This window comes from Phallusia mammillata, chromosome 4 (genome assembly GCF_965637545.1).
Source record: "Phallusia mammillata chromosome 4, kaPhaMamm4.hap1.1, whole genome shotgun sequence".
NCBI lineage: Eukaryota > Metazoa > Chordata > Ascidiacea > Phlebobranchia > Ascidiidae > Phallusia > Phallusia mammillata.
In genome coordinates this window covers 30,215,960-30,239,904 of record NC_137255.1, presented here as the reverse complement: position 1 = coordinate 30,239,904, position 23,945 = coordinate 30,215,960, and the positions used below count along the sequence as shown (strand labels likewise).

General features: G+C 36.8%; 2 protein-coding genes across 2 annotated transcripts; both read right to left on the bottom strand.

Moving 5' to 3' along the window:
* Positions 1–296: 296 nt before the first annotated feature.
* LOC145223870 (uncharacterized) lies at positions 297–1,657 on the bottom strand. Its single transcript, XM_080090270.1, has 3 exons — positions 1,503–1,657; positions 931–1,059; positions 297–779 (listed from the first exon to the last, which is right to left on the bottom strand). The coding sequence occupies exons 1-3, from the start codon at positions 1,654–1,656 to the stop codon at positions 601–603; spliced, it is 462 nt and encodes a 153-aa protein (XP_079946396.1). The 5' UTR covers position 1,657; the 3' UTR covers positions 297–600.
* A 5,270-nt stretch (positions 1,658–6,927) lies between these two features.
* On the bottom strand, positions 6,928–18,984 carry LOC145224602 (cytosolic phospholipase A2-like). The gene is made up of 19 exons (XM_080091137.1): positions 18,877–18,984; positions 18,199–18,283; positions 17,222–17,499; positions 16,512–16,549; positions 16,141–16,273; positions 15,280–15,416; positions 14,565–14,699; positions 14,043–14,136; positions 13,286–13,400; positions 12,674–12,895; positions 12,191–12,228; positions 11,558–11,630; positions 11,334–11,487; positions 11,146–11,273; positions 10,537–10,626; positions 10,189–10,301; positions 9,044–9,254; positions 8,482–8,621; positions 6,928–7,806 (listed from the first exon to the last, which is right to left on the bottom strand). Exons 1-19 carry the CDS (start codon positions 18,937–18,939, stop codon positions 7,732–7,734), a joined length of 2,322 nt encoding a protein of 773 aa, XP_079947263.1. The 5' UTR covers positions 18,940–18,984; the 3' UTR covers positions 6,928–7,731.
* Between the last annotated feature and the right edge of the window lie 4,961 nt (positions 18,985–23,945).

Sequence of the window (23,945 nt, the reverse complement as noted above, 5' to 3'; positions counted from 1 at the left end):
ACATCCAATATTTCGCAGTAATATCTTCAAAATCCTGTTACTAAAGCCGAACTTTTTGTAAAATTTCGGAAACTCTGAACTCCAAATCGCCGGTAAAATCCGGGGCACTACAAGATATTTTTTTTTAAATTAGTAAATAATATATTGGACATTTTAGCCTAATTATTACATAACTATACATTAAACTGACTAAAATACTACATTTAATCTGTTTCTTAATGTCGAGCCATTTTTCTTACACCTTTATGAACACAGATAAAACGACGCCTCTCTCTTATATTCTGTACATAGCAGGATTGATTGCCGCAAGGACAAATTTTATTTCGCATAGAAACATTAAATAATAAAAATGCCGAGTGGCGCAAAATTTACATACCTGATTTGTTTGGCAAGAAAAGAGGAAAAGTTATATTTTTCTATTCAACAAAAATGTTTTCGTCAAAAAGCATGATAAAGCAATGCGAAGTTCATGCATATGCAGTTCGACCACAGAACTTTGTAAACACGAAACAGTTAGTAAATGTGGATAATCTAATTTCAGAAAAACAAGCACAGTTTTATGTACAACAAGGTGAAAGTCTGTTTTTTTGCGAAATGGTATCATTGGCGAACTACACAGTCCACCGAATATCTCATCAATTTCTTTGTGACTGATATTGAACGGTCGGTGGCGTGCAAGAAAACGGGAAGTTCAGAAACCGTGAAGACGTTGGAGCAAGTCGCCTGAACCGACTCATAATTTCTGCACATTGTCGAATACTTTTGATTTCCTGGAATACCTGGGAAAAAGTGTTAAGATAAAAATAAATTCCTTTACAAAGCATAAAGGAAACTATACAGACAGATTTTCTTTGTTGTTACCACCTAAACTTTGTTGCTTAATGCTTTTAAATAACAAGATAATGTCTACTGGATGCAGAAATAGCTTACTCGGATCGTAGAAGATTTCGTAAAGATCACCAGTTGTCCATTCCTGTGCGTAAAGCAAGAATCCATGAGCGATGAACCAACTTGCACACCGAGTCGTCGTCGTCACACTACCACCACTGAACGAAGTTGCTGGAAACATTATTAAGCGTTAATGTGACAAAAACCAAGCAAAATGATGTCACTTAGCACAAGAGGGGACTTGCGCTAACACGGTGATAAAAAATTGATAAAAGCTTTTAGTTTTACGGTGTTAAAAGGCATTAGAACTTCTGTTTTTACGTTCACCATGTCACAAATGCTGGAAGCCTATGAAAGCCTTTGATTGGCAACCATTGTAACAACTTCACCAAAGGCCTGGTAATATTGGTTATATCAGTGAAGCAGTACCAGACATTCTTGGTTAAACGATTTTTTTGCATTTTTAGCTTGAATTGTCTAAATTGGCGCCGACATTAAAAAAGTTTTGACTATGTGTCTATATACTGAACAAAATATCAGGAACCACTTTGGTTGTTTAAGCTTTAAAACAGGCAAAAAGTAATTGTTTACTAATCTGACAAAAAGTTTCATACTTAGCATTCTTGATTGGGTGTAAGCTGGTTGTAACCTTGCAGTCAAACCGCTTTGGATATATTGGCTGGAGAGAGTTTTCAGTAGCTCCGGATTATGCAGTGCCAGTTGGCATGATGTGAGGTGCATGTATTCAGCTTGGTGGCATTGCTCCATTGTCAAACTCTGGATAAATAACAAAACAGGAAATGAGATTGTCCTCTAAACCAGGGCTTCCCAAACTGGGGGTCGCGACCCCGGAAGAGGTCGCTTAACAAACTTGAGGGGTCGCAGAGAGCTGTACCAATTTCTGCAAAAAGTAATCAATACACTGGCGCGGAGTACGGGGGTGTGAGGGTGCCGCACACCCCCGGCCTTTATCTTTGTATAACGTCAAAATCGCATCTTTGTTCAAGTTACGTCGGTTTTAAAACGTTTTCAACCAAGCGCAAACGAGCTTGTACTGACGCTATTGATCGAACAGACGTCGGTTGAAACGCAACAATTGCAATTGTTTTAAAATACCCAGGCATTTTAATGCAGCATAAACATGATATATAGAGTTACAAACGTTTAAGCATTGTTTGGCGCAATAACTTTCTCTGATAAAAAATATGCAATAAATTTCCGATTTTCAAGCAGTGTTAAATATCTGTTTTCAAAGCACTGCAACGGCCTAAACTTAGTTCAAGGTGAGCTCAGTTTAGGCGTCAACAATACACGATTTGAAACTTGTATTGCTGTTACTTTATTTTCCGCTCTAACAAATTACTTAAAACCTAAGTCGTTGTAAAACTTGCCGACTCGGTAATCGTCCTTTACAAACGTGCGTATGTTCTCGACGCACAGCAAACGTTCAAACCACACGAAGAAATTGTGACAAGTGCCCATTTGCAAAACAATCTGTCAGAAACTAAGGCTAAAGCACGTAAAAGTTATCGGTGTTTGAACGTGTAAAGTAGTAGACTCCGAGTACCGGTAGGTTGTTTTTAGTTTTCGCTCGAATTAGTCGTTTCAATAAATACAACAAACGTTTTTTTCGCATTGTTTATCATATTATCCGTGAAGGGTCGTGAAAAATTTAAAGAGATTAAAAGGGGTCGCGATCAAAAAAGTTTGGGAAGCCCTGCTCTAAACTAAACAAGTGCTATTCATCTGGATGTGTGACAAGTTGGAAACAAACAAGGTAACAAAAATTCTGGACTGAATACTTGTCTTGGAAATTTTTAACCAAAGGAAAACCAGCGCACTAATATGCAACAAGAAAAAACAAATTTAACTGGAGCAATTTTTATGTTATTTATAAAGTTTTAATCGCGTCATTGCCACTGCCGCTAATTTGCTAGAACCCTTTGCAATACGTTCACAGTGCACTATAATATATATGTTTAGTTGATGGAATGGCTGCAGGGCTAGCGCACATTTCAACCTGTTACGTCTCATCAGTGCAGCTGGTGACAAGACATGGGCTTGTATTGGCTAGTGTGGTTATCTATTTCATGGCACTTCAGTTTGTTAAGAGTAACAGTTTTAAAAGCCATATCTCCCCAAATTGCCACAACTGGGCATAACAGAAGTACATTATTTACATTACGAAGATCATGGCATCGCGGATAGACTTATTTTAAGCTTGTGTCTTCGAGATCAATCCGTGAAAATTGTTAGAACTACTAACACTAAACTTTGGCTTGCGCCCGGTTTGGTAGGTGGCGCAACGGAGCATACGCGTTTATGGTGCCCACTCAGCAATCATTCTTACCATAAAACGCCTATGCAACGTTGCGCAACCTGCCAGAAATTCCCAGACCGGGCGCAAGCCAATGTTCAGTGTCAGTAGCTCTACTGTGAAAATTTAACGTTATGCAGTGACGTCATAACATTTAATGATGTTTTTTTTATGAGTTATGCGCCTGAAGTTATGACTTCGAATCTCTCCTCTGCTTTAAACATTACCCTGAAACTTGCGCGAAAGTTCTGCAATCTTAAGGAGTCAGTAGAGTGGCCAACTCGCAAAAAATAGACACCAGAACATTTAAATTTGTCCATTTGCAAGTGTCTAGAAACATATCGTACAGGAATCGAAATGAATTAATTTGTATTTTTTAGTTGATCAAATCACACGCAAATGTGAGAGGAACGTAAAGGTCAAATTGGACAACTATACGACGAACGTTCATTAACTCTGGTTTCCTGCCAAGAATTTGACAAGGTTGGACAAGTAACAATTACCTGCACTGATGTGGTGATTATTATCACACAAAGCGAGATGATTGTCACGTAACAATGGATCTGTAAGAAAGGGTAATTACGATGAAAACATTTGCATGTAACGATGTTAAATTGCCGGTCATTATGTCAAGAACATGAAATACTACAAGGGTTTTAACACCTTCAAATTATGCAACATGATTCCCATTAAGTTTATTTAGGCTATCCAAGTTTTTTTTACGGAAACGAGATATTGCTAAACGTTAATTATATCAAAACAAAATTATTGGTTGAGGGGTTGATATATTTGTAGCTATTTTAAATATAATATAATATATTTTTAGATACTTTAAGTGCATAGTTTCAATAACCTGTCTGTTCGTTTGTTTTCAACACACCCGTGAAACACAAGGTTCAGTTGAAAACATCCATATAAACGGGTATTTTAGGTTCAGCCTGATTCGGTCGAATTTATTCGGCATTGTGGCCGAATATTCGGTTTCGGTCCGAACCTTTTTAGGCGGGTTCGGTGCATCACTAGTAAAAACCTTTACAGCTTTACATAAATTTCATTTGAATTATGCTGCACCCAGACAATTTACAGTAAATATATAAAAAAACATTTTACGTTATTGGCCTTTTTACCTTTTACGTATAATTAGAGTTAAGTTAGTGTTCAGACAAAACCGGTAAAAAGGGGGATCGAACTATTTGCGTTTTGAAAATTGATGCTATTACAAAAAAATACATTTAAAGTTTTTTTTGTTTTTTTACTTACTTTCATTTTTTCCGATTTGTCAACCTTAAAATTAAATACGCTTACTATAGTTTCTGAAAAAAAATCATAATAACATTAAATTAAAACACGCAAAAATACCTAAAAAGGCGCAGTTTTATTCGTTTATATCAGATTCTGCATCTCATATTTAACTACTTTGTATAAAACACGACATATATCACGAACTAACACAGAACACTTAGCGGGTTACATAGAAAACTGAATGTCACGTTTAATGTTATTTGCCTCTTCTGCGTTAGAAACCTTTCTCTACAAGATATTGAGTGTGGTTATATTTGGACATGCAAATAAACCCACCCTCGTAATATTCCGTTTAAGTCTACAATCATAGATGCGGCCGATCAAAATGATATTTGACAGTTGACAACTCATGATGTGATGTATTTAAATTATCGAGTTCGATAAAATTGTTACTGAACGGTTTAATCGATAGGTTTAATGGGGAGCATAACGGCCCATACATAGACGTAAGAAGCGACGTGCTGTGTGCAACTAATGTGACCACTCATATGATGGCATGAGCATTTGCCGAAACGTTTGAACAATAAAGCATGTCGCTCTTTACGTCTATTGGGCGTTATATTCGTTATTAAAGGCTGATGTTAAAAAACTTCAAAGTTTAGGAATTGTAAAATTGCAACATAAAAAATCAAAAAGCATGGTTTATCTATTTTTATCTCTGACCTTACGCTTTTTTGGCCAAAAAATACTTCACAAGTTAAAAATCAATAAGTCACAATAATTTCACAATAGACTTATTGATATTTACCCAAATCCTCTGGCTCTAAACTGTCACCTATGTCGTGCAATGCAGCAACGCGCTAAATGTTATGTTACGTTTGTTTGCTGCAGTTTATTTGACCCAAACCTCAACAGTTTACACTGATCTAAAACCTGGTTGTTTCTCAGCTTATCAAAATCTTCTGCACCCAGCTAATGAAATTGCGAACTAAATTACCTTCAAGATCGGCGGTGTCGAGTTATTAGCATCAAATCATCATTATCTGAGGCCAGGATGGACCACGACGCAAATTACCCATCATTTCCCACCAGTACGTGTAGCGGGGAAGCATCAGTTACATAACTACCCTGCGGAGAACTCCATAAGGTGATTAGGCGCAAAATGAACCTTTCCTTGAACCTACCAGCCACTTTCGTGATTTTTTAGTTTGCAAATTGCGTTATTGAACCACAAATCGTCACAACCAACCCGCGTAACTAATTAACTTTTAATTTCGCAATAACCTGCCCGATTGCGATGTTAATTGTATTTTGCTTCGTAGTTCTTTCATTTTAGTCACGTGCCTGAAACTGCTGATGAGTTATTTCATCCAAGGCCACCTCGGGGTTCTAAGAGACTTGACCTCAGAGTTGCAAGCGTTCCTCTCTTAAAAACCCGAATCCAATCAAGTTCAAAATATATTAGTTTACTGTAGAAACCAACTTGACAAACTCGCCTATATAATTCTCTAGGTAATGTTGCGCTACGGCTCTTAAACACATTGTGCCTTCGTGTAAAAGAATAAATTACGGGATAATTAGAATAAAAGTTGTATTCAGGTTCAACCTAGTATAAATTGGAAACTTATGACCGAAATCAGAAACAAATTGACTCGATAAATGTTTGTCAAGTAAAACAGGTTTAGGCGACGTGGTTTAAATGTAGCGGGTTGAAAATTGAGCAAACTTGGTTATACCAACTTTTTGAAACAAATATACAAATATTTCGCGCAGAAAACTAGCAAACTCGGTCCTGGCTTTAAACTTTTTTTAGTGAATTTTACTTGGTTGAATTAAGGGTTTTTCTTGAACTTACTGATTTTAACAAAAATAAACTAGAAAGCTCGGTTGATTGGCGCGTCATGGTTTTTGTTCGTCTAACAACACTTTTCTGATAAGAAACAAGCAAGTCAACATTTGCGTTCTGCAACTTATTTTAATTTCAAACACTTGTCTTTGTTTCTTTCTTATTCAACCGTGAATTGTATCCCTATATTTTGAACCTAATAGAAGTCGAAACATTATAAGTTAAAAAACATTATAAGATTGGGCATCACCTAGTGGCGACAATTGACAGTTTGTTGCCACCTAGCGGAATACATGAATATGTTAAAAATATTCAAAGCAACACATTTAACCCGATAATTTCGGCGCATAATGTTTTGTCTGTTGTTGTTGTTACCGACCGGTCGGGAACGGGAATTATTCAACAAATTCGTTTTGTTGAAATTATAATTTCACCGTCGTGCTGAAAGCGGCATTGTTCTGTAATAATCGGGTGGATGTAACAATTAAGGGTCGGCAGGAACAATTTTTCACGATCCCTTTACAATGTTTTGAATGAAAACAACATGTTTTGTGCGATATTTTTATCCACAAACGCTATTTTCATCAGGAATTTGGCCTAAAACAGTTTGTAATTGTTACTTGTGCAGATTTGAAATGGTGCGTCCACATTTTATTGGCGGTTTACCCACAACGATATGCAAATTATCGCAACTACCAATTTATTTTCCCTGTAACATTGAACTGATTGATTTGGCACTTGAATATAGTTTATTTTCAACAAACAAAATATTTTGCACAAAAGGTTTTAGTGGCAAGTTGGGCATAAGGTAAACGTACAAGTCGTGGTTAGTTCATTTACAAATACTGCGATTGCTTTGTTGTAAACTGATTTCAAAACAACAAATTCATATTTGATCTGAGTTCATTCACGACCAACGCATTTTTGTTTGTAAAAACATCATTTAAATACAACAAAAACTCCATTTAACTTTGACTACATTTTTTTGGGGGAGAAATAGTTGTTAAAATAAAACGCCACCTTATACCGGACACCAAGTATGCAATGATTATCGAGTACAGCAATCAAATTAGGCAGAGGAATGAAACAGAATAAATATTTACAGTAACAAGAAACAAAACTCACAAACCTGCTCATGATTCTTTGCAATATAATAGGAACAGAAGCAAAAACACCTTTACATAATTGCGTGTGAAATAATACTATTTATTTTAATGATTTGTGACTTCTAATAAAATAAATTGTTCCTAATTTGTGTCTATAATTTAAATTGTTTGTGACTTATTATAGCGAAAGCTGATGCCGAAATGTGAATTTTTTTTTGGCACTTTTCTCTGCTATTTCAAATAGTATCTTAATTGCGAAGATAATAGAGATTCTTCCATATTCTTTGCATAATAATTTTTGAGGTATTTGCAAAACGTTTGCATGAACACAATCATAAACAAAATCCGGTTCTTTGTAGTCTCCTTCTCTTCTTCGCCACAGCTTTGATCATTGCTTCCTCTATAACCTGACGGTACGGATTAGTGATTAAATCAGTGTTTCTTTAAGTTTAAAAAAAATTGCGGCACACTAAAGAAATAATTTTATTTGCTGGGCATTTATAGATAAAAAACAATTTGATGGTTTTGTTCTCAATTCCGTAAAAAAATATTAAATAAAACGCTTTCGCATGTAAGGAATCTCCCGTAGACAATAAACAGTAAAAGAATAATTCTTGCTTCAAATAAGTTGTATATTTAGACTGAGGGATAAAAAACAGGTTAAATAACTTTTTTTAAACTTTAATATGAGCTTGGTAACAAATAACATTGAAATGCGGTTCCATGTCATGCATTTCACTATCTAGACTGTAGCCTTCGCTTTTAAAACAGGTTCGTGGCCCACTATTATTATCATGGCAAGGTTTCATCACTTAAATCTTCTAGAGGGGTGTCTTACACGCATTGTTTTGTGGCGATTTAGTTTAGCATAGGTTTGAATGGGAAACATGCTGCTTTCGGTATTTGTGCCTTGTTAGTGCCCCACGTGAACCAATGGGTCATGGCCCCCTATTTAAAAAACTGGGATCTAGTCCAAAAGTTACATAAAAGCTGAAGATCGATAAGCAAGTAAATCTCTACTTGCAGTTTGGGAAATCACTGGGTTAGATACGTCACGTGACTTAACGCATCGCTGCACCCACCTCGATGTTGCTTGAGACGTTGAAATACATGAGTTCCTTGATTTGCTCGTAAACCAGTTCGCTGTATCCCATCGTGTAAAGGCCGTAGTTACTTCCCGGTCCGAACACCTTGAAATCGTTGAACTTCGGGCTTTTCTTGTCTGGAAAAAAAGCGTGTTTGTTGCATTTCTGTCATATACCGCAGATGGTTTGTGTAATATTTGAGAAGTCCTGTTTGTGACTGGTTTTAGTATAGAAGCACTGTTGCTTTGTTGCAATATTTTTACTAAAAATTATGGTTCATTTACTGTTTGTCGATATATGCCATTTAGAGGGTAAGAATATGCAGCGCATTATACTGATTGTCGCAATTATCTTCTTCGGGGTTTCTTTACGGAAGTTTTTTTACATTAACCGCGACCCACATTTTATTTACCCGCGTTTTTGAACCCTGAGGATAAAGGTGTTAGCAGTTGTTTGATAGCCAATAGGCGACAGCTTGGTAATCGGTCTATAGACCAAAATTTTGTTTTGGTTTCTTGCCGCTTACTGATGTAACTTTAACCTTTCCAGAGAAACTCACCGTATTTGAAACCGCTCCTTGGTTGGTAATTCTCCAGTTTTCGAAACTCCAAAGCCGCAAGTGAAAACCACACAACGATTGGGCACATATCGTCGTCCTCATCATCAAATACGAGACATTCTGTGGGTGGAAGGTTGTGAATCTTCCTGAAATCAACTGTTGGAAACCTGAGACCGTCTCTCCACGCGTGGGCTGCGGTGCCGAACAATTCCTGTCGGTGAAAAAGCAAGTTGATTTAAACAAGAGATTTTTCTCCAATGTGAGTCCCTGTCACATAACGCTTTTAGTAACGGTGTAGCTGCAGCGCGTCTTCCATCCCTCCACCAATTGTGCCCTCATCTTTGTCGCGCTTTATAACGTCTCAACGTTGCGCAGCTATTTCCGGCTTGATGAATATTTTAGCGCAATTGTGCTGCTACGATTTACCCCGGCGAAGTAAACTCAACTCAACCACTTATAAAAATTTGGGTTGAAAACGGATAATTTTGACGAATTTGGAAACGGTTTTAATGTAGATTGACTTGTTTATGGCACTGTCATTTACTTTGTATTTGATTTTCTATTATAAACAGGACTTTTAACCTTGGACTTGTCGTACAATCCATCAGGTTATGTTTCCGGAAGTAGGAATTTCGATAATGTTTTGCGAAAGTGGGAAGGGAAGATTAAAATTAAGAAGCACTGTTCAAGTCAACTAAACAAGGTAATAATCATTTTTACTTTGATCACACACATTAATCTAAAGGTGGATCAATTCAAACAGCCCTGAAAGGTGCATTGCACAAACTAAATTAGATCAATTTACTTTGAACTTTATCAAAAGTTTTTTTCATCATGATACACCACAGAAACTCTCACATCACGAGAATAATCACGAAGACGAATTTGACGATGAGAAAAGCGATGACAAACCAGAAAGTTTGAAAGACAGATTCATGTTTCTGAGATTTATCATGTGAAAATTGTGATCAGAGGCGCGTATTCGTGAAAACTCGTGATAGCTTGTTGGGAAGGACGGGGAAGATTTTAAAGAATTTTGAAAACTTGGAAGCTTTTCACCTTTCACCCTGTAAAGGTTTCGTCCCAGTATGCCGTGAGTTTTTTGTTTCGCTATTCAGTTCATATGTAGCTTCAGAACTACTCACAATATTGTAGAACGCGTCATCGGATGGATGTGCTGAGAAATCCATGACAATTAGAAGATCAGTTGTTCGTTGTGGCCGGAGAAGGATCACAGATGGAGTGTTGTTGTACAAACCTGGAAATGAAACAAATGGGAAAACCTTGAATAATGTGGTCAAAAACACTAAATCAAATAACAGTAAGCTTAAAAAATTGTCATACAGATTAAACTACATCGAAACTTCTGCATTTTTATTGGCATGTGGTGGGATTTGAACATAAGACGTAAACTTTCTCTCCTTTGCTACGCACAAATTATCAAAAAACAACAAGAAATCGGGTCGAAGTTAACACTCCCACGCCATGCCCACCTGCATCGATCAATGAAATGGTCTTCTTTGTGATGGACATTTTTTGCTTTGCATCTCCCCCGACTATATTCATGAGCTCTTCCTTTTCAGCTAGAAGTTACAAAAATAATTTAAATGAATATGCAAGATTTGTATTTAATTCTGTGAAGATCAGTCGTTACGCAACACTCGTTTATTTATAACGGAACACTCATTTGTGTATCACGTAACACTCATTTATGCATCACGGAACACAGTGGTTCTCAACTGGTGGTCCATAATGGCGTTTTTGGGTGGTCCACAGGATGTTATTATATTCGGTGATAAATTGGAAATAGGGTAGTTGCATATAATTTATTGAATACTCATTACGAAAAAAGCTTATCCAAGTTTTTGGCCATTTATTGTTAGCTTTTAGTTGTTTGATATCTCTCCTTGCAACATTGTACTGAAGAAATATGTTTCTAGTTAATATGCTTGTTGTGGATGCTTTCTTTATCCTTACTTAACAATGGACTGGTCCACAATATTCATTTAATTGAACTGGTCCATAGACTAAAACGAGTTGAGAACCACTGTCTTAATTACATCATACCAGAACTTCGATTTTGAAACTGACAAAAAACTCACGGCAAACTGGGATGAAGCCTTCACATGGTGAAAGGTGGAAAGCTTCCAAGCCTTTAAAGTTCTTCGAAAAGTTAAAAAGTTTCCCAGTCCTTCCCAACAAGCTATCACGCGTTTTTACGAATACGCGCCTAATAACAATATGCCTGTGAATATATGATCACAAATTTCACATGATAAATCTCACGAACATGAATCTGTCTTTTAAACTTTCTGGTTTGTCATCGCTTTTCTCATCGTCAAAATCGACTTCGTGATCGTGATTATTCTCGTGATGTGAAGGTTCCTGCGGTGTATCACGATGAAAAATACTCTTGATCGAGTCCAGAGTCGACCACATGCGATCTAGAAAGAGTTTTTGGTTTGAGCGAAAACGTTTGTGTTTGTGTGGTTGCTGTGGCAACACTGACGCAACCTCTGCATGTCGACGTGTCGTTTGCCTTGGAATCCGTTTCTGTTTCGTCATCATCTGAGTCTTCATCTTCAAACTGCGAAGAAGAAAAAAAATGCGTGGAAATGTTTGTTTGTTGATCTGCTTGACAAAAAAAAATATTTGAAAATATACTTGATATTATGACCGCTTATAATTCATAAGAAACAAATACAACAAAATAAAACTAAAAACAGGAGATACTCAGTGGTGGGATTGAAATTTTTTGTCAGCCGGTTCTATCACAAAGTCGTATTTTTTCAGCCGGTTCTATCACAAAGTCATTTTTTTCAGCCGGTTCTGTTACAAAAGTCATATTTTTCAGCTGGTTCAATCACAAAAGTCATACTTTTCAGCCGGTTCTGTTATAAAAAGTCCATTGACAGTAACCAGTAATGCTAACTGGTTCGCTGATCTCACAAAATTTCGTGAGACGGTTCTACAAAACTGGCTGAATCCCACCACTGAAGATAACCACATATTGCAAACTCTTGTTTTGCAAACAAACAAAACGGACAATGACAGAAAACAAAATTACACATGACAGTTTACTTCACCTCACACAGACACAACGGGCAAGCACAATTTACAAACATACAAAAGTTATGTATTTCTCACCTCGTCCTTTTCTTTTTGTTTCTCGACGCGAATTTTATCTAAAATCAAAGTTTAAGAGTTAAAAGTCAAAAAAAGTATTTGCCATTGCATTGTCACTTTATCCAATCGTCATTGTTGGGGAATGTTGTAAAACAGCAAGGACGCACACACAATAAAAAACAACAACTATGGGATAGTTAAGTGTCCCGTAAAAAATGTTGAACTTAATACCAGTATATCAACGTCCTTGTAATCATTACAGTCCATTGGCTAACAGGGTGCATATCTAATGTTGCTCACATTGATCCTCAGTGTACTCTGGGAGCTTTTGTGTATACCCAGAAACATTACAATCTATGCTGCACAAAAACTAGTGTGTGGCCACAGAGTGTACTTTTAATGTTGCTCACAGTGGTCCTCAGTGTATTAAGGGAGCTTGTGTGTATGCCCAGACACATGAAAATATATGCTGCGCATAAACTGGTGTGTGGCCACTTCACTTACCAATGTAATCGAGGAGATGTTCTTCTTTTTCTCCGCTCTCCAGGTTGCTCGTTGCTGAGATGGCAAACCCGGAACCGGTGACTCCCAGGTGGAAGTGGGTGGGAGTTTCCGGATAATCCCGCACAATAAAACCGGAATTCCACACTGATCCGAATTTACGGCAATCCATTCCGATGCCGTATCCCGGGAAGGCGCACTCGTGTGGCGAACACTCCATGTAAGCTGCAAGAAAAACGGGAAAAGTTCTCGATTAAAAAACTGACAAAAACGTTTGTCAAAACGTGTTACTGACAATTTTTGCGCACAATATAATGCTACTGCAGTTGTTTTTTAACAAAATTTATGTGCTAGTAAAAAAGGAATTTGTAATAAATGGGTCAAAATTAATCTTGGTCATTTAACTTGGGCTGTAAAAATGTTGGTGCATTAAAGTACAGCATTTCGGGTCTCTCTTTTTACATAAATGAAGGTCAGTCTAACCATGACCCGTGTTTGAAAGGGGCAGATAATATCTCGGACCAACACGTTGTTTTCTCTCTCCAGAGCCCTGATTACCAAAACAGGTATTTCCACGACTTTGTGGATTTCAGTGATTGAAACAACCTTTCTCACCGTGAAATTTCGACGCGCTAGCATTGTTCTTGACGTGAAGCGAAACCAACAATGGATATGGAACAGAAGCGTCTTCAACATAATCTTTCAAATCCGACATTTCACAATTCAATTTCTGCCACGAAAAAGAACAAAGTTATTTGCGCACACATTTGGTATTTAATAATAAAATTTATCGTGCACTGTACTACGCGCATTCAGTGTTATTTACCCTGATGAAGGCGACCTGTATAGGACGTCGAAACGTCGGAATAAGACTACATTTGCCAGAGGAGCTCTATAAACTTGAGCTTATATACTTGGTATCTAACCTATATAATTATACAGCTCAAGTTGGGTTAACCCTGAATATACAAGCCCTGTGGTTTACATTAATGTGCGAACACGCAGGATGGTTTTAAAGTTTAGGTATCATACGAAGACACCACAAGAATCTTTTAATTATTTTCAACCCTACTACGTCATCATATGACGTCATTGCTTACGTCACATTGTTTGCTTAAGTTCACGTTGAAACGTTTTTGTAAAAACAAAACAAAAATACAGGTGAACATCGTTTCAGTGTGCTACAGTGTTTTTCAAGTTCTTGTATTGGAGTTTTCTGGTTAAAATCTCAGTGAGAATAACAACAAGTTGTAATATAAAACTGTGCTTTTACAGAAATCGTCCTGAACCAACGTGCGCTCAATACAGATGATTCAAGTTTTAGGTGCACTGAAGGCTTTCGGTTTACTATAACAAGTTGAAATAATGTTACCTCTAACCCGAGGAAGAGAGAGCCAGCTGTGAATCCGAACAAATCAACAAACGAAGTGGGCTGACCTCGACGCTTCTTTGCTTTGATGTAATGACTGTTGGTGGTTAAAGACAAAATTAAATGAAAATATCGCTTAAGGTGGAAGTATTTTTTGCACAGATAATAAGTCACGATTAACAAAAATGCTTAAATTAACCCTATACTTTACAATTCCAATGGAACGTATCTTGAAGTTTCATACTTAGGTGAAACATATATCTTTGAAAAACGCTGGACGACTTCAGAATTTTCAAAGTTTTTAGTCTGAATGTTTCTTAGTAATGTTATTTAGTTAGTTTTATGCAAGTTTACTGCCACATCTGGGTATATATACCAGCTGCTATAATGCTTTCGACAGCATCAGTGTTTTTTCTTGTGACATGGCGAAATATATAAGTGAAGTTGGTAAATTAGATGTTGCTGTCGTGGGTTCGAATCCCAGCACCGACTTTCGCAGTTCAGTTGTGAAATTACAACTCTTACCGAAACGAACTAATGTTGCTGGGCGAGAAAGCAGTTGTGAAGAAATTATCGGTCGCCGCGCGTTTCAAAAACGAGTGGAAATTTGCTTGCTCATTTTTCTTCATTCCTTTTCTGGCGTAAGCAGATTCCAAATACCTGACAAGAAAAATTAAAACTGGAATATGTCGAAACGCCTTAGAAACGCCGTATGTCTCTTTGTACAACAAATTAGGCCGTGTATCTTTTCTAGGATTTATATTTTGAAATATTTGGAACAATTTTTTCACGACAAAGACAAACGTTTTTACCGTTTGCATCACCTAACGCTAATTTGCAAATGTTTCGACGCTTTGTTACAATTTGAAATGTGGGAAGAGTGTTGATGTCATCTACAGTTTAAGAATTTACTTTCTGCCTCAAATTTGAAAACAAAATTAATCACTTCTAAGTCATACAAATGGTACTTGGCAAGTTTCTGTGGTGGTTCAGGAGAATCGCAAAAAAAAACTTTATTTGGAAAGAAAAGTATTTATTTGATTTTATCTAAAACAGTGGATCTTAAGATGAAAGTTTTTGATACTTTTCTGAAAGTATTAAATAGTTTGTAAGTATAGTGAAAGTTTTTTGATAGTATCAAGCTTCTACTTAAATGTATTTTACTATACAGATCCTTAGGATGAGTGACTTTCGTGAAAGTATTAATTAGTTTGTAAGTTTCTACTTTAATCTACTTTACCATCCTGATCCCGACAATCCTGCGGCGTAAGTGAAGACATCAAGAAGACCGTGATCATGAAGAGCCTCCATCACTCCTGCCATCCCTACAGTGGCTCTGTATCCTCCTCCGGAAGTGCAAAGTGAAATCACCGGGGTCTAGTCACAAAAATGTCGGTCATCATAATTATAAATATGAGACAGCATATTGTAGTGGTGCCTGAAGATACGTAGGCCCGGATGGAAATGATACCCACTGTTCATATTTTCTCAAGTACAAGAGAAACCATTTATTTTGTAAACAATTTTTATGCAAAGATTTTGACTTGTTTGTACATATAGAAGTTGTTACAACCAGTGGTGGGATTCAGCCGGTTCGCACCGATTCTATAAAACCGTCTCGCGAAATTTTATGAGATCAGCGAACCGGTTATAGCATTACTGGTTACTTTTAATTGACTTTTTGTAACAAAACCAGCTAAAAAATCCGGTTAAAAAAATGACTTTTGTGATAGAACCGTCTGCCAAAAATTTGTGTACAAGAAAAAAATCTGTTTTCGTCGAATTTTTAAAACAATGATATACGAAGTTTTGGATCTGTTAGTTTAACAGTTGCTACGACCAATCCAAATTTACTAGTGTTGGTTTATGAAAGTAAGTGTCACCGAAATGAAGCTACGACACAAATGTAACAGAGTGTAAAGTCAGGTACGAATCAAACCATTTTATTCAAACGTCAGCCGACTTAAAAGACCTGTTGCGACATACAGCTTTGCTTGTCATATGCGTTCGTGTGGGAAAATACATTCTTAGGACAGCATCAGTCAATAAAAACTACGTTCATATTGAACTAATATAATATCTTAAACCTTAACCCACTGACCTCTGCTACATCACGTGGTGCGCCAATACCGATCAGCTTCTTTAAAGCTTCGTAAACGATCGGGATTCTTCGGATCCGAAATTGCCTTTCCTCTTCGTGAAGCGTAAGACCCAATCGGAAATCCGGTTCCGTTCTAGAAATGAAATAAAGAAGCTGAAAAAAACCCTGACAGTTTGTAAAATAAAACGGTCAGTATAGACTTAGTCATACAACATAATTAATGATTGTGGGAAATGGTGTTTTATACGGATTAGTATGTGGCATATGTACGGCACCTATGGTACAGTTTATGAGGTTACAAGTAATGTAAACCGGAAAAACATGGATTAACGCTTTAAACGCATCGAATGATAACGATTTCAGAATCTAACCTTGCTATGACTTTGGCTTCAATATCCACTTCGCCGTGCTGTTGACCAAAATGTAATCAGAATTTATTTAAGGAACCATTCAAACGTTTAAAAATGTTTTCAATCTGTCTAAACTGTAATTCAAAGTTAACAGTTAATTCTTTGCGGCACTAAACATTGATTGCATTGTGGTAAATCCACAAGTAAAATTGTTTAAAAAGTTTATATTTATCAACCGAAACAATTTAATGGAGAAAAGAATGACGGATACGACCTCGCTTTGTGCAGTCAACCTTGACACAATAAATTGCGATAAAAAGTTACTGTAAATTAAGCTTGAAACTAATTCGTCGACTACTTTTTACACTTAACCAACTCAGATTTATTGATAATTCTCGCAATAAATATATAGTCACAGTCCCCATTGAAGGCGTCATACCGAATCAGCTGGAACATATGGGAATGTTTAGTAGGTCGGCTTGGTTCGGTATGACTCCTTCAATAGGCCTGGCGTACTGTGATTTGTGTGTGACAAAGCCGTGATCGCTGGCTGGCATGTACACTCCAGGGCTGATCTCAGTTATTAATTCATGTTCATCTTAAATATGTACTGGTGTTAAATTGGTAAAGAAGTTTGTCACAAGACTGAACGACTCAGTCTGTGTATCAATCGTTATGATCGTAGCCGCTTTGTTTTTAACCTGCTGCAAAAAACTTTAACCTCAACTTACCCCATCGTAGGAAAGAGTCATTTTATAAACTTTCCCCAACTCAAACTTGGAAAAATCGAAAGTTTGCACTCCAAGAAAATCATCGCATAATATGTCGTCATCATGCAGCTCGACCTCCACCAATAGAGGCTGTTTGAGACTACTTTCTGGCGGGAAAACGAATTTGAAAGTCTCGTTGATTTCGCTCGTCGGCTGGTTTTGTTTCGTCACAGTTCGAAAAATGTTCGGTTCCGGAAATGACGGAACGGAAACGCGGAATTGTGGGTCGGGAGTGTCAACTAGAATGTATAACGTCAATTTGTATTTATTGTTTCATGAGATTATTTAAAAATAAATCTATGTGTCTACTACAGCAGGTGTCGGCAACCTTGTTTGCACCGCGGACAAAGTTTGATCGCGGGCCGGCCTTCAATATTTAGCAATGGAAACGTTTAAATTAGTTTATCATCTTCGGGATACATGGGCAAAATGTTTCATAGCATTAAACCTGAAAAAATATACGGCCTGGTAACGAACTCGTCGCGGACCGGCACCCGACGGTTAAATTGCCGACCACTGACTTTAAATGTCGCAATTAGTTGTTTGTCTACAATGCGATTAGTGTTTGACAAAAAGTACAAGTTATTGTCAGGGCAAATATATTGCAAAAACGTTGAAAACAAGTTCGTTTTGTTGTTTAACAGACTGAAAACTTTGACTAGTCTGAAATCGTCCACCATTTTTTTATGTGTTATTATATGCGACTGTTGTCTCCATCTGTCGTACTGAGTCTCTGGTGACTCGTGATTTATAATATACTACACAAAGTTTTGTAAGTTCCACAAATTGTACTACTTTTAAGGAAAAATCTCTTGAAAAAATTACCAACAAACAAAAACAATCGCTTGTATTATTAGTGTCAATGTTGTATAAACAGGCAAACTGCAACGAAAATGTGAGGTAAATCTGTTAAATAAATCATTTTTTGAGTCACTCACTAAACTTATCCCTCAAGTAAGAGACGGAAACATCCCGACACCGAAGCACCGTCACACAAAGTAGTTTCTTCGGTTCAAACTTGAACTGAAACACAAGAACATGAAAAGTATAAAATCAAATAGTTGGTTGAAAATTGTCTGAGACAGTAATTTAAACATAGGAAAAAATATCTACATGTTGAGAGACCAGCTTAATTCAGTATCACGATTTTACCAGACCTTGCTGGTCTGCATGAACGCCTCAGGGCTGATCCCAGTTAAGAACTTGTAATTATCTTAACTACATAGAACCTATAGGTTCCATTAGATTTAAAACTAACTTCAAACTTGAATTAGTTTTGTCATTCTTAGACCCAACGTTAAAATAGACCAGTGTCTTTTTGTACAGCAAGATCGCAATTAACACTATACAATATTGATAGAAGGGCTGTAGTTCGTAGAAGTTAATGTTTATTGGCGATTTGGGCCTGGAATGCAATTACCTTGGCCAAAATCATTATGATTCATAAAGACGAAAGAAATTTAAATTAAACAAGCGTTTTGTTTTTACATTATAGACTAGATTTCTCAGTGCTTTGTAATAATTTGTAATAAAATGAGTTATTTGTTTGACAAAGTAACTAGGCGTTAATATAAAAAATAGTTTTTAAAAGATTTTATTAATTATTTATCATTTACCTCACGTTTCGCAAACACATCATTCCAGCAATCTTCTAACTTAACTAAATCTTCAAGCGGCATTTTACGACCTAAACCTGTATCAAAAATCTAAAAACAGGTAATGTTGTTGTTGTGTTGTCGCAGCGCTACTGCACAAACTATGTTGACGGTTAAGACAGAAAACGACGGCTTGACTGCCGTTCTACGCTTGTCGTAACGTTTGTATCAGATTTGGGGTAACTGTTGTCACGTATTTTGGCATCCAATAGCATGTTAGCTGCTTGTCATTGATTGCTGCTCAAACTATTTCTTGCACTGGGTCACGTAGGCTTTTATTCGCGTTAATTTTTCATCCACGATAACAATTCAACGTTTGCCAAAACTATAACAACCACGCTGAGTCATTTCCTTAAGTCAATTTAAGTCAACAACATGCAGTCAACAACTAAAGGAATTTCTATTTCTATCTGCTGTAATTGAACAACAGCTCATAAAGTCAAAATTCCTGTACTAGTACGTCAACTACTCGGAAAAGTCCCACTTTGTTGGTCTACATTTAACTGTGTGAATAATTGGTGCTTTTCCGTGCGCTTTCAGACCCAGTAATTTGCTCTTTACGCTTTGTTGGACTTCGCCTTGTAAGCTTGAATTGTTTCAAACCCGCAAAACTTCATCAACACAAAATCGTGCCTTGTAAACAATCTGCCTTCATGAATGCAGGATACAGGTTAATGATGCTTCACTCTGACGAACTGTGTCTAAGTTTTGGCGAAAGGAGACGAATTATACGTGACGAGTCGCTACTGAAGAATTTCCTGTTAAAACGGACACCGCTGGGCACTCGGGGTCAAACAAGGTCACACTTAATCACCGCTCTCTGTTAAGCTTACAACTGTTCTGAAAAATATGTGAGATAAAATTCCCCGAAAATATCTCAGGTTCTTTCTCAATAAGTATGTTAAAACGTAATGAAACTTAAGGTATTTTTCAACTTAACGTCTATTTACTCAACTGTATCTAAATACTAGCTTTAATAAAAACCAAATTACCAAGGATGTAAAATAAAACGTATCCATTTACGCGCTTGTTTCCCCTTGTATTATATTTTTACTGATGGTGACAATTGTTTTTGTCGAAACGTCAATTTAATAAAATGAATACGTTTTATTCTACATCCTTGGCAATTTGGTTCATATTAAATGTATCAAGATGTTTTGGAGTGTTATTACCCTGATGAAGGCGACCTGAATGTGACGTTGGAACGTCAATTAAAGAAATACATTTGTCTGAAGAGCATCAATTTTCTTTTTACTCAGTTGTTACAACTGAGTTGTATCTAAATGTCGTTGACTGATTCCAACAATGAATACTTAAGTTAACCATGCATGATTTTTCAACCAATGAATCTGTTTTAGCAACACTCTACTTTACTGACACAATAAACATTGCGTCTTAGTTACATTTGTGACTTGTTGGCCTCGCTCTAAACCAGTGGTTCCCAAACTGGGGTCCGCGGTCCTTTAGGGGCCCGTGAAGCAATTTTGGGGGGACCGCGAAAAGGTTGAAGTAATTCTCTAATCTTATTTGGCGTCAGTTTGTGACACTAGGTATATTTAAATCAAAATAAAATTGAACTGTCTCCATTGCTAAACAATAGACTTTATTGCATAACAACTAAAGCAAATGCAACTGTTCGCACACAAACGTAATGTTTTCTGTCTTGTCTGTGATGTCACAAACTGTCTTTGGATCATTGTATGCGCAATTTTGATAACCAGCTATAATCCTGCAATCAACTTTCGTTTTTCTAAAATACACATTCAGGCTTATGGACCGCGAGCCCTCGATACAATAGCAAATGACCGTTTTCAAAAAGTAATGAAAAAGTTTGAGAACCACTGCTCTAAAATTTCCCAACAGAACACAACTGATTCGAGCTCTAACCTCCCGATTTTACTACAAACTGCAAACAAAAACTGAAAAAGCTCGTAACTCGTACAACGACACCAAGTCATGTTTGCAAACCGTAAATCGTATAGACTTGACGACCTGCAGATGACAATAGCACTTGTGAAACGTAGTCATGTTTTACACACAATACTGGCTGTGATTTTTTTGCTCAGTAAATCGTATTGTTGCGCATGCAGCTATTTCCGGTTAGAAACTCGTACCATCGTGAAAAACCTCATCTCAAGTTAGTCACACTGAAAAACTGAAACCATAAACAACTTTGCAAACAACCGAGAGTGATTATACTAAACAGTATCAGACCCTCCAACAAACAGCATGGTCATTGACGATCACTGTTTATGAAAATAAATAACTGAGAATGGAAAATGATTTTCAAGCCACTGAATTTACAAGGAATATCTCTTAAATATATTTCGGCTAGCTGGAATTTTCAGTTCCTTATTCAAATAGAATGTCTTGTAAACAAGTCCGCAAACAACAAGCCAAGAAAGTTATGTATGAAATTGACTTGCCGGCGATTTTACCGCAAATTTGCTGGAATTCCCTCCTTATACTGCGGCTTACTGTGGCCCCAGGCGACCTCAACATGTCGTACATATCATATTTCAATTACGTTTTTCGCAACTCTTGGCTGGCTATCAATTATTATTTAACTGCTCGGGCTTGTATCAAATGATAACGTTAAAAAAATGCTTCAATTGTGTTTTAACTTCTTTCGACGACTATTTACAGATCAATCCATACTTTTTATGACGAAAATAACCCAATAAACGTAAAAAAGCCATATTTTTTTTTGTTCAAACGTTTCGGCAAATGCTCATATCACTGATGATGGCATGAGCATTTGCCGAAACGTTCTTAGTCTCGTATTCAACAAATTATAACAATTCAAAAAAGTTCTGATTTATAAAGCAAAACAAATCTAGCTGTTCAAAACTGACTGATTGCTTTTTATTCAATCTTTGTCTGACTGAGTTTTTGTGCTGTGGTGATTCAGTTTCATGAACCACTAATGTCACGTTTCTATAATTGGCCGAAAAACACACACCATCAATGTTTCAGGGCGTTCTAACGCTCAGCAATGCATCGAAGAACTGCAGTACCCACTTCCCCATATGCCGGTCGTTTATTTTTGTTGTGGTTAACTGAGATTGATTGTCGCGAAACTTCCTTTTTTTCTGCACCGGCGTGTTCTAGCCCAGTAACCGCCTTTTTCATTCGTTAAAGTTTAGTCATACCACGCAAAATGAATATACTCCCAACGATGGTTTATAAACCGTCAAAATTACCGCCTTAGTGCTTTTGGACTCTTTAGTCATATCACGCAAAATAAATCACAGAAACGAATGACTGAATAACTGCATGATTCAAACAATATTACCCGTTTGCAACCTCTCCGTGTGCGTTTTATTTTATCTCAGTTTAATTGCTTTTAACTTTTACTTTGTGTCGACCTTTTTTACATTATAACCTAATTGTATGTCTTGTAATGCTTTTAACTCTTTTGGCCTGATGATGACAATAACACTTGTCGAAACGTAGTCATGTTTTGCACCAGTGATACTCAAACTGTGTGCTGTGGCAAAATAGTGTGCCGCGAAAGATTGGTGTGCTTGACAACGTTTGAAAGCTGTTATTTTTGCTATTGGTAATGAAAGCATCCTTACCCACCACAATAAAGTTGAAAACTAACATTCTTTGAACAACTATTGTTAGTTTACGTGCGAAGTGTGCCGCCGAAGCAATTTTCAGTCCTTTAATGCGCTGCATGCTAAAAAAGTTTGAGAATCGCAGTTTTACACACATATACTGGCTCTGATGTTTTGCTCAAACAATATTAGTTAGACACAGTTTCACATTGGTCAGCTACTTGGTAACAAAATAACAGACGAATAATTTTACGAAACCGACTCACAACAGAATTTGACACAGAATAGCAACGGAAAGACGTTTTATGAAACGAGACCCCGTAGAAACCGGATGTTACCGATTTAAAGCGAACCTAGTGATTAATTAGTATCGCTTTCTACTAAGAAGCGTATTGCGCGAATTAACCACCGGAATCAGACGATAGACAATGATATTATGCCTGACAGCAATAGCTTATGTATGATAAACAATGGTTAGAAATAAAAAACATTGTGTGATACACGAAACATGGTTTTACATTTTCGGAAAAGTACAAGCCAATGGTTAATAAAACAATTAAAATATTGTACGAACTTCTGTTTTGCATGTAGAAAAAAAATAAAAACAGTGTAATGTAATGTTGATAATAATTGGCTTCATTAGGAACGAATTCCTTAATCAAAAGTGTACAAATCAATTTCTAGATATTTACCATTGTCAGTTTGATAAAACCCAACAGAAAATCATATAATTTGTGAGTCGCATATAAAGGACAAAAAGTAGTGCAAAATTATTTATCAATTTCGAAATTTATTTCAAAGAGGTAACAAATAATATAAAGCGTTGTTCATTGTATTTGTCAGAAACAATAACGATTTTCAGTAACGATTTTGGTTAGGCGTATTAACACGTTTAAGATCCCGTCCAATTAATTACCTTTTTAAACAGCATCGTCTCACGCTGCTTCTTTTGATGCTTTGTGTTTGTGGTGACGTCACGTCAAAAGCTTCTTTCCTTTTTATTTAGTGATGAAGGCAAGACTTATGCGCTTTATTCCTTAATGATAACAAAATAACAAAACCTGATGTTTGTTATGGCAAAATAGAACAGCCTGATTAGCAATATAATTGACAGATTCGTGTAAAAATGTTAACAGAGTAAAACGTTCTTGCTTTGTAGAACAGACAGAGAAATCATAAATGTGTTCTTTTACTTTAACACAGGGTTCGGCAACCTTTTTTGCACTGCAGACCGTTTATGAAACTAAAATTTTATCGCGGACCGGTCTTAAAAAAATACAAATATTTAGCAATGAAAACGCCAAAGTTAATTTACCCCCCGGGATACCTGGGCAAAATGTTGTATAGCATTAACCTGAAAACGTATACGGGCCGGTAACGAACAACTCCTCGCGGACCGGTACCGGCGGTTGCCGACCCCTGCTTTAACTCTCTAAACCAGGGGTCACCAAACTTTTTTCGCTGCGG